The 11,490-nt window shown below is 44.1% G+C and overlaps 1 protein-coding gene across 6 annotated transcripts in view; it reads right to left on the reverse strand.

The window, feature by feature from the left end:
• LOC121558529 (pericentriolar material 1 protein-like) overlaps nucleotides 1-10,343 on the reverse strand; it is a 34,791-nt gene extending 24,448 nt beyond the window's left edge. For 5 of the 6 annotated variants that reach the window (XM_045219000.1, XM_045219002.1, XM_045218999.1 and 2 more), the window contains exons 1-7: nucleotides 10,185-10,343; nucleotides 4,245-4,368; nucleotides 3,152-3,403; nucleotides 2,333-2,656; nucleotides 1,491-1,661; nucleotides 618-737; nucleotides 123-303 (exon numbers count right to left, since the gene is read on the reverse strand). In XM_045219000.1, coding sequence (XP_045074935.1) covers nucleotides 123-303; nucleotides 618-737; nucleotides 1,491-1,661; nucleotides 2,333-2,656; nucleotides 3,152-3,403; nucleotides 4,245-4,349 — 1,153 coding nt within the window. In that variant the 5' untranslated portion in view covers nucleotides 4,350-4,368; nucleotides 10,185-10,343. Of the gene's footprint in view, nucleotides 1-122; nucleotides 304-617; nucleotides 738-1,490; nucleotides 1,662-2,332; nucleotides 2,657-3,151; nucleotides 3,404-4,244; nucleotides 4,369-9,260; nucleotides 9,353-10,184 lie in introns of those variants that run through there. The other variant, XM_045218998.1, reaches the window with a different exon arrangement.
• Between the last annotated feature and the right edge of the window lie 1,147 nt (nucleotides 10,344-11,490).

The raw sequence follows: 11,490 nt of genomic DNA on the forward strand, positions 1-11,490 counted from the left end.
ACACAAACATACACACCAAATGAAAAAAGGTTACGTGTGTGTAGGTACCTGCTCTGCATGTGCGCTGTGTGTGTGTTTACACTATGCGAGTGTGTGCTCTCTCTATGTGGTCCGTGTCTCACCGGTGTCAGCCATAGTGTGGGAGGCGTGCTGGGAGCTGTGCTGCAGGGTCAGTAGTGCTGCCTGGCGGCCCTGTAGAGCCCTGAGCTGCTCCTGCTGCTCCAGCATCTTCTTCAGGAGCTCGTGCTGCTTCCTCAAGTTCTCCAGCTCCTCCTTCTGGTCACTGCGGCCTGCAACGCGGCCCTGTTTTAGACACACACATAAGAAACGCCAGCACAAGCAGAACAGTGTTACACCGGCAATGGAAGGTGGAGGGAGGGATGGAGAGATGGAGAGAGAGAGGAAGAGCGAGGGATGACAGCAATAAGATTAGCCTCGGTCTGCTTGGGTGGCACTACTTCTAGAAGCAGTGTCTTACTATCTAGTAGAGATGGTAAAGCATATCCCTATGCAGCGTATTAGATGATCTCGTTTGTGACCAATCCAAACTCCTCTACAAAACAAAAAAAATTGCAGAAGCAGGAGGGGTTGTCAGAACTAGAGGAAGGGCTACTCACGGTGGCGTTGGAGGCGTCTGAGGAGCGCACCTCGATGTTGAGGGAGGTGCTCTCTGGCAATGAGCCTAAACCCACGGCAGAGTCCAGTGTTCCCGCCTCGTCCTCCTCGTCCTCCCTCGCCTACAGAAGACGGGGCGTCAGTAAAATAGTAGGCACAGACTGCAAGCAGTCTCCCTCCTTGGCCCCAACTATGGTGCTATGGACACTGAGGGTGTAGTGGCTATGGGAACCCAGGTCTTCTCAACCGTTTCCTTCCCCCTCGCTTTTCAATGTAATACTTGAACAGTGGTTGGAGTGAAAAAGTTAGGACTGGCCATAAGTACTCGCACATATGCCAGAGGGGGTATCGTATTTAATATTGATAGCAAGATGCGCTGACAGCAAGATCAAATGACACATGCCATCCAGCAGTTCAGAAGCAATGTGTGTCATGTCCTAGATTTATCTGCCAAATGGAACAAGATACACGACTGTGTCTGTCGGCGTGTTTCAGACGCCTTGGCATAAAAAATACATGACCAGGGTGCAGTGAAGAGTTCCCAAACACAACACCTTGAACTATCAACATCAATGTGAGAAAGAAGCAGTGGACAGCAGGCTTCTTTAACAGGCAAAAGCCCAAGCTTATTTTTTACTAATCACTACCAGACACAGAGTGAATTCAAACTAAAAATGTATCTCGAAAGCAGCCCCTCTCATCCTTAAATGACAGAAGGATGGAAAGAGAGATAGACCAAAAGAAAGAGAAAAATATATAAAAAGACAGACAGATCAAGCCAAAGAGAGAGGAAGGAGAAATTAGAAAAACAGAGAGACACAAAGCCAAAGAGAGACAGTGAGAAAGCCGTGATAAGCCGGCGGTACTGTACTGACCAGCATCTTCTGCAGGAAGCGGAGGTAGGACCTCTCCTGCTCCTTGAGGTGGGCGATGAGGTGGGTGAGGCGCTCCACGTTGGCCGGGATGTCGTTCTTCTCCACCAGATCATCCCTCATGGAGCTGGCCTTGCCGATGTACTCCCGGATCTGAACCAGCTTGCTCACCACCTGACCGGGACACCAGAGTGTGAGGGTGTGTGAGAGATAGTGTGACAACAGAGAGAGAGCATGTGTGCGTGCATGTGTAAATGATAGAGAGAGCGAGACAGAGAGCGAGAAATCGTGTGTGAGAGCGCGGATACCAATCCGCTCAGTGCAGACTGAGCTAAACGAGGGCAGAACTCACTTGGGAACCTGCGGTGGTGGCTTATTTTTAAATTGCCCTAAATACACACTGGTTTCATCGTCATCTTGCTCACTTAGTCTCCCATCCTTGTTCTACTATTTATTTTTTTACAGGAGCGAGAGCACGGCACCCCTTGTGATCGTCTGCAGACAGTACAGGACGATCAGGTCAGTGCAAGCACAGACTTGAATGGTGAAAATGCTGTTCCAAGGTATGCTATTTATAGAGATTTGTCCAAAATGTGTTACTGAGTAGGAAAAATTTACCCACTTTTCTTCCATCTACCGACAACTAAACTACCTTTATCGTATGCATTGTCCTGTTTGTTCTATTGTAACTAAGTATTGAAACAACTACAAACTTCAAATCATTTGCATTGTGCAATAAGTGGTTGATCAAACAAAAACGAAGACTACATAGAGACAGTATAAAAAAAACAAGCCCTGAAAAGCCCTAATCCTTCACTAAACCAAAGTGCCTAGACATTACCTACCTGGCTACTGTCGATGCTGAGCTCTCCTCTCCCATCCTCCCTAGAGGGAAGAAGCCCTCTCTCGGCCCGACTACCAAGCCCAGGGGTGTCATTGCTGGGCAGGGAGGGGGCGAACGCGTCCCTGAGACCCAGGCCAGGGCTCTGCTTCTTGGCTGTGGCGGCGACAGAGGGGGTTGCGGGGGCCGAGGCGGAGGGGGCCTCCCGACTCTTGTTGGTGTTGACGTGCAGCGGCAGGAATTTGAAGGGCTTTTTGTTTTCCGCCGCCAGCTGTCGCTGGTTGTTGGCTGCTGTGACGCGGCCCTGGGAGTCACTGCCGACGCTCCTCTGGGAAAAGAGAGCGAGGGATGTCATAACCTGGCTTCCAGTCTAAATTACAGTACTATGAAACAGAACAATGCTGCAGAACCTCTGCGATATAAAAAGCTGGAAAGAAGGTTCTTTGGAACATTTAATAATTGAAAACTTTCACATTCCTAAAGACAACAAAAAAAGCTTAATTTTTGTACATGAACAGTATAATAATAATAATAATAATAATATGCCATTTAGCAGACGCTTTTATCCAAAGCGACTTACAGTCATGCGTGCATACATTTTTTTTTTTGTGTATGGGTGGTCCCGGGGATCGAACCCACTACCTTGGCGTTACAAGCGCCGTGCTCTACCAGCTGAGCTACAGAGGACCACCAGTACACTTCCACAACATCTTTGGTGGACTTTAAAATGTTAACTAGGACCCCCTACAGACCCCAACAATCACAGATGAATCCTCCAAGAAGAAACGCACAGTTCAGAAAGCTCTAAGGAGAACCCTCTCACCTCGTCCAGGTCAGTGAAGTTGATCCTCTGCCGGAGACGGTCCAGCTCGGCCTGGTCGGGCACCGACATCTGGGTGGTGTACTTGACGTGGGGGAAGGAGTGAGGGGTGTGTGTCCTCCTCCGCCCCGTGCCAGGTGTGGACTCCGGGGAGATTTCATTGGTCAGTCGGCTCTCCGCCACGCCGCCGGCTGAGAACTTCTTCCTGTTCTTCTCCGTCGAGCGGTTGGCCTTCTTCTGCTGGATGCCCCAGTCCTGAAAGGGGACAGGAAGCTTTCAAAAGGGGTGTAGGGTGAAGTTATCACTAAACACTGATGGGTCAGTTTTGGATTTCCCCCCACAAATGGTTAAGGTTAGGATTGGGGAAAGGGAAGCTGATCCTTGACATTTACCTAGTGGAAACTTCACCCTGGAGCTTTAAAAAGGACAGAAGGTCCTTGCATGTGTTTTATATATTAACATGTACTGTTTAATGCTGTACTTGCTTGATGATAAGCACATCATGGTTCCCCAAAGGGGACGCATTACAATACACTTGTAATAGACCATTTCAAATCCATGTCTCGCTTTGATCAGCATTGTAGGTAGATTGACAGACTCTAGAGCTAGTCAGTGAGGGGCTGAATCCTTACTAGAGCTATAGAGTACCACAGTATGAGTCATAATACCCATAAAACCTAGCGGTCAAACAGGGAAATGGTTCCAATTGTTTTTCCACCATTTATTTTTTCCCCATAGGTCATTTTAGAAACACTTCAAATAAGGGCTGTGTTTCGTGTAGATGAATGGTGGAAAAATGATTGGAACCATTTCCCTGTTTGACCGCTAGGTTTTATGGGTATTATGACACCTCCACTGTGGGGCTATATACGCACAAACAACTAATGCAATCACAAAGATTTTAGTTACTTTCACAAATCTCCAGTTAGGATTCAGCCTTTTAGTGTCCATTCTCAATAGTCGCGTCCCAAATGTCACCCTATTCCAGTAGTGCCCTACTTTCGACCAGGACCCATAGGGCTCTCTGGTCAAAAGTACTGCAGTGCACTACATAGGGAATAGGGTTCCATTTGGGACGCATCCATTGTCTCTGTACCATGTTGTTGAGCCGGTCTTCTAGGCTGCTGCCGTTGGTAACGGTCCAGTTGTGCAGCTCCTGCTCGTCTGCGCAGTCGTCAAAGGGAGTGCCCCCTGTCGCCATGTCCTCCTCGGCTCCGCACCTGTTGGGTCGTTGACATGCATCGTCAGTCAACACTCTAGAACGGCTTTGGACTGGAGACAGAAGCATGTGCACGTACACACACACACATAGTATGTCTCTTTCATATTGGCATACTGTACACAACTCATTCACTCACACACTCACCAGGGTTTCCGTTTGCCGGTAATTGCCGGCTTTTGGACGATAAAAAAATGAAAAGACGATAAGTAAAAATTGTTGCCAGCCAAATTGACCAGGATAATTGTTTTTCCTCCCAGTGCAAAATAATGCTTTTTATTAATTGATGGAAATACATTTCACAGTCGTGCTTATCGGTCTATTAGGTTATTTTGTTACATTTAGCAGAATTAAAATTGGGGTGTGTGTATTTTCATTAGTCATCATCAATGTCCCCTCTAAGCTGCGCGAGCGCAGTAGCCCCGGGACTGCTGCGCAGAAACATCAGCTCACAGATAACTTCACTCAACTTTCTAGAGCAGTGGTCACCAACCGGTCGATCACGATCGACCTCCAATGCATTCATAGTGAATCGCCAAACATTTCTGTAAAAAAAACATTGATAAAGCCTTGTGTTCCTATTTTCTTTTTTCTTCGTCTCGGGATGTTGGTGGTAGGTGCACCCGATTCACCTGCCCTACGCGCCGGGTAGGCCAACTTTTGACATTTTGAAATATTTCATGTGTCTGAAGGTACAATCTCTGCCTTCCCGGCGGGCTCGGAGAGCAAATCAAGTGCACTATAGGCCTACCGCTGGCCAATCGGATGGCTCAGATTACCGTGTCTGTAGTAATGTAGCAGGCATAAAAGAAAGCTACAGCAAAGTTGATACTGTGAGATTTCAAAACCATGACTAGAGAGAAACTGTCAACGAATACAGCAAAGAGCTGCTGTTTTTATGAATGACTTAATGTTTAAGTTCTTACTCAGCACTGTCAACACTTTGTATTCAACACTTTTATAAGCCATAAAATGTGCGTTCTTCCTATTTCCACTCAGCACTACAACAAGCACTGCAGCTGTAATGAATGAGTAGGAAAGTGTATCTATAGTCTTGCGTTATTATTAGTGGCTTGGGTCTTCTTTAATACCGAGGAATATTTCACTTTCTTTGTCCATAGGAGTAACATGAATTTGTGCATGAGGCAGAAATAATGCAGTGCGACTTGAGTTTCGCCATCAGCTGGAAGACGGTGTCCCTTTTTGGTCAGTCTCAGGGAGAGTGGAGGGATGTTTAGAGGCGGACCCTCAGTCTGCTGCTCTCTACCTCCGCTGAGACTGACCATCAGATGCAGGCAAAATCAGCTCAGTAAAATAAAAAGCAAATTATTTAAAATGTATGCTCACTCAGCTGTGCCTCACAAGTAAAACAATAACGGATATATTACTGGTGCGATCATATAGCCTACCTCAAATGTTGAAATATATATATATACAGCTCTGGAAAAAAGTTAGATTATCAGTTTCTCTGGTTTTACTATTTATAGGTATGTGTTTGGGTAAAAATAACATTTTTGTATTATTCTATAAACTACTGACAACATTTCTCCCAAATTCCAAATAAAAATATTGTCATTTAGAGCATTTATTTGTAGAAAATGACAACTGGTCAAAATAACAGTGTTGTCAGACCTCAAATAATGCAAAGAAAATAAGTTCATGTTCATTTTTAAACAACACTAATGTTTTAACTTAGGAAGAGTTCAGAAATCAACATTTGGTGGAATAACCCTGATTTCCAATCACAGCTTTCATGCGTCTTGGATGCTCTCCACCAGTCTTTCACATTGATGTTGGGTGACCTTATGCCACTCCTGGCGCAAAAATTCAAGCAGCTCAGCTTTGTTTGATGGCTTGTGACCATCCATCTTCCTCTTGATCACATTCCAGAAGTTTTCAATGGGGTTCAGGTCTGGAGATTGGGCTGGCCATGACAGGGTCTTGATCTGGTGGTCCTCCATCCACACCTTCATTGACCTGGCTGTGTGGCATTGGCGCATTGTCCTGCTGGAAAAACCAATCCTCAGAGTTGGGGAACAATGTCAGAGCAAAAGGAAGCACGTTTTCTTCCAGGACAACCTTGTACGTGGCTTGATTCATGCGTCCTTCACAAAGACAAATCTGCCCGATTCCAGCCTTGCTGAAGCACCCCCAGATCATCACCGATCCTCCACCAAATTTCACAGTTGGTGCGAGACACTGTGGCTTGTAGGCCTCTCCAGGTCTCTGTCTAACCATTAGACGACCAGGTGTTGTGCAAAGCTGAAAATTGGACTCATCAGAGAAGATGACCTTACTCCAGTCCTCTACGGTCCAATCCTTATGGTCTTTTGCAAACCTCAGCCTGGCTCTTCTTTGCTTCTCATTGATGAAGGGCTTTTTTCTAGCTTTGCACGACTTCAGCCCTTCCCCTAGGAGCCTGTTTCGAACCGTCCTCGCCGTGCACTTCACCCCAGCTGCTGTTTGCCATTCTTTTTGTACGTCACTTGATGTCATCCTACGGTTGTTGAGTGACATTCGAATGAGTTGGCGGTCATCCCGGTCAGTAGAGAGTCGTTTTCGCCCTCTGCCGGTCTGTAGCTTTGTTGTACCCAATGTCTGCTGCTTGACCTTGTTCTTATGAACCGCCGTCTTTGAAATTTTAAGGATGGAAGCAACCTGACGCTCACTGTATCCCTCTGCCAGTAAAGCCAGAATTGAAACCTTTTCCTCACTCAAAAAACATTCCTTTTCAACTCTTTTGGCATGGTCAATAGTTATTTTTTGATTAATATTACTTTTGAGATACTATTAGAACTATTTTTGCCATCCAGCTGGTCCTATTGCAAGAGGATAGTGATGACCACAGCAGTGGTTTTTATACTTTGCCTCGTTAAATAAGATTTGGTTCAGGTGATCACCTAATCAGTACCTAATTCAGTAGAATGTTGTGTGCCTGTGTTGGAATTCAACAGACACTGGAATGGAATGGCTGTCATACATGTAGAGATGCTGATTTAATAAAAATGTGCAGTGGTCTCTTAATTTTTCCAGAGCTGTATATATATATTTTAAATGGCCCGAACAACAATGCATTGGCAGGGTAATTCAAGCAAAGCTAATATAAAGTGATAATGTTTCGGGCCTATAGCTTACTGCACAAACTTCATTGCTACAGTACTGTTTTTAATTGGTTAATGTTGCATAGGCTTACATTTTTTAAGGCATGTTAAAAAGAAATCTGAGAGGTAGATCTCGGTTTGCATTTTGACTCAGAAAGTGATCTTAACTCAGAAAAGGTTGGTGACCACTGTTCTAGAGTTTTCCCTGTTAACATTATCAACGTTTCCCTTCACTGTGGCAATTGTGATTGAATCAACGCAGGTTATTGTCAAGCCCTATATGTTTTTTTTTCAAAATTCTCATGGAATGTAAACCTACATTGAACACCACACATTGGCTGCTACTGTAGGCTGAATGATAGAACAGCTATATCCATGTTAAAGATGTTATGGGATGCATTTTCTTCATTGTTTTTGATGGTAGGCCACTCTGGTAGGCCTACATTATGATCAAATAGCCACAGTAGTCTACATACATGGCCACTGTTTAAACTAACTTAAAGCGGGAACAGCCTCAGTGTTCAGAGTAAACGCGCGCTGGAAGTTGCACAGAATTTTCACAACTTTCAAGCTTGCGCTCAGCAGACTTGAAATTCTCAGTGCCGGAAATAATTAGAGGGAACATTGGTCGTAATGTATCATTTCTTACCCGCGCACAGTGCTAGAACTGCTGCTGCAGCCGCAGCTCCTCAGCTCGTTGCTGCTGGAGTAAAACATGTACTTTTATAAGACCAGTCATTGGGCAACAATTCTGAACACAGTCACCTGTTAAAAACAGTTTTGATGGCCACGATTAAAAATAACTACTATTTTTATTATCAACTGGCAATTGCGACGCGCCTCCCATTCAAGTGCAAAGGCAACGGTAGGCATGCTATCAGCACATCACCCACCACTTTGCAATGTGAACTGGAGGCAGTATGAATTTTGAAAATCGAATTAATTGTTTGAAACCTGAATGTTTTACTTCAAAGCAGCCTAGGAAAAATCTGACCATAGAAACATTGAGGCAATTATTTTATAAAGACTTCCTCATATGCCATTGAAACCAGCATCTCTCCTGTTGGTATTCATATCACCTTTCTTTCATTGTCCAGAAGCCAAAAGGCACAATCCCAGTCATATTATCAACCTAAGTTTCTAACGCTGGCATCAGGTGTGCTGTTTGGAATGGTGTTGTTTTCCCACGAATTGCATTTAGGCAAATGTTTGAAAATAACGTTTTAGTGTCTCCTTCATTACAGGAGTTGGATGTTCTGTTAAGATGAATACCATAATCTAAATGTAATTTCTGACATTTTGAGCACCGTGGGTGGACGTCCTAATGGGTTATGCACACAATGCATAACATTATGGGTCAGGTACTTTTCTCAAATTGGCAGCAAATTAAACTATTTAATGTCACGTTGTATGGCGCCACATTTTCCTAATGGAAACCCAGACACACACACGTCAAAACAAACAAGATGTGTTTCCGAAGTAGCTTCACAGTTATGACACTGACAGAGTGCATGATTCTAGAGGTGTTTGTTGCTTTCAGAAACATCCTCCAGTCAGAAACGGTGGCTTGTTTGGAGGAATGTTCCTGCAACTAAGCAACAACATTCACAGACCTTACCCTTAGTATGACAAGTATTACAGTAAACTAAACCATAACGTGAGGCATAACGTTAATAATCCAAAACACCATAGCTAGCTACAAACCATTGTATGACATAGCTAATAATAATAATAATAATAATAATAAACATTACCGATATCAATAACGTTACTTTACCTATCGATTACGTACCTGTGCGGTGTATTCAGTCACCCACTATTAAATGTGTTGGTTTGCTTTTGGGGAGGTCGCGGATTGAGTAAGGATGTCTTGCTGACTACGTAACTAGCTAATTTCCCAACAAAAGGCACTTCTAGCCTTGTAGACCGCTAGAATTCCCTCCACTTCAGCGAGTTCGCGGGAGCCAACTGTCAGTAGCAACAACTAACAACTACCCCCTTCTAATAAGTTCTAACTTAACGAAGTACGGTGACAAAAACCTTCATCGATATCCACTCAAATAGCCTATCGATGCGGTTTATTCATCATTTGGGATACCAATGTAGCTATGCAAATCTAAACTAGTTTACCTTTGTCACTGTTTGGCAACATGAAATTGCACGCCATGGTAACGCTTGACCCCCCACCACCACCCCCCTCCCCGCGAAAACTGGAGGTGAAATTCCGACAATGGAAAATACATTGAAGGCTAACTAACGTTAATGGTTGCATACACTGCCCTTGGAAAGTTTGAACAATTGATGTTCAAAACAAAAGCTGGTGTTAAATTCGGAGGGGAAAGTATTGTCAGTAGTAGGAATTACAGTTAGCTAGGTAACGTCAACTTGCTAACGTAGCTAGTAGCTCACGTTACCTAGCTAGCTGGCCAACTAAAAACAAACAAGATTTCACGGCCTGACAAGATTGCATGCCTAGATAGCTAGTTACCTAGTTAGTTCTTGTTGGCTATAACAGTTTCAAAATGTGTACACGTAGCTGGTTAAATACAATAGCTAATGCCTACTCGAAAATACAGCACCAACCTAGTTTTGTTTGGGGTAAGGAGGTAGCTAACTTGATAGCGAGCTACGTGATGATGCTACGCTAGCTAGCTGGTGGTGAACTAGCCACTTGCCCTGGCTTGGCTAATAAAAGTAGTGTAAAGAAATGAATTACCTCAGTGAGTTTTTGAGAAATTCTCGTAACACTTTATGGTCAACGGCTCATTCTAACAGCCAGGAGAAGGCTGTGTCTCAATAAACACAAATAAGTCGTTTCGGTGTTGATGATGAATCCACTCAGTCAACGTACGCTTGTCAGCCATTATATTCCCTGTTCAAGGAGGCGGAGTGATATAAAATAGTAGTGCTACTTGAACAAGAGCCCTCATCGTCAATACTGTTATGTTTTTTCTCAAATGCACACACACATATGTAAGGAGTATATCAAAGTGACTGTAATTATGTGTACCATATTTTGGACTAATATACAGGCAATGGCACCCCTATTGAATAAGGTACTATTTAGGCTCTCGGATGGTTAATTAATGGTACGTTACGTTGGAAGAATGTCAGTGTTTTGCCTAAATGTTGCATTTTTCATACATCAAGTTTAAATGAATTTATTCAAATTGGTCAATGATTTACAGTATTCACTCACACTACTGCCATGGAAAAATTTAAATATTCTAACTGTTACAAGCTCTAATTATATGATAAACAAACAGGCCCCTTTGTGAAGCAATAGGACCTAGCCTTATCATCTGAGCTGAAAGTTTGCCACTCACAGACACATAAAACATTGTGTCTTGTATTCCCTATAATCTATATTAATAATAAATTGAGACTGGAGAGAAGTATCAAAAAACACTGCAAGATTTGCTTAAGTTTACAGAATGATGTGCCCGAGCACCAACCTACAACCGCACTCTTTGCTACAACTCCATCCAGCTACATGGGGTGTCTCATCCTGCGAAATTGATTTTACAGGCATGCTGGGAACATGAGCGAAGACAGAACACGAGCTTTGGGTGGGTGGGTAATACCCAGGCGAAGGAGATGGGACTGTATGGAAGGGAGTATAGTCCAACTGTAGCTATTTCTGTAAATCCACCATGGCTACTCCCGCCTCCAGTAGTTGGGTCAGCATTTGTAGTGCAGGAATGTGGGGTGGAAGTCAGGAAACGTATTACAGATCATCTGGCTGTATATACGGCAGAGCTCATGGCCATACTGTTGGCCTTGCAGTGGGTGGAGGAAGTCAAACAAGACTGAGTAGTTATTTGCTCTGATTCAAGTGCCGTGTTAATGAGTCTCCAGTCCTTTAGCTCACGTAGCAGACAAGACCTGCTTCATGAGGTGCTACAAACCCATGGCAGGATTAAACAGATGGGTATACAGATAAGATTTACTTGGGTCCCAGCCCGGGTAGGGGTGGAGGGGGAACGAGGCAGTAGATGTACTGGCTAAACAAGCACTTAGTA

This window comes from Coregonus clupeaformis, unplaced genomic scaffold, assembly GCF_020615455.1.
Source record: "Coregonus clupeaformis isolate EN_2021a unplaced genomic scaffold, ASM2061545v1 scaf1964, whole genome shotgun sequence".
Classification (NCBI taxonomy): domain Eukaryota; kingdom Metazoa; phylum Chordata; class Actinopteri; order Salmoniformes; family Salmonidae; genus Coregonus; species Coregonus clupeaformis.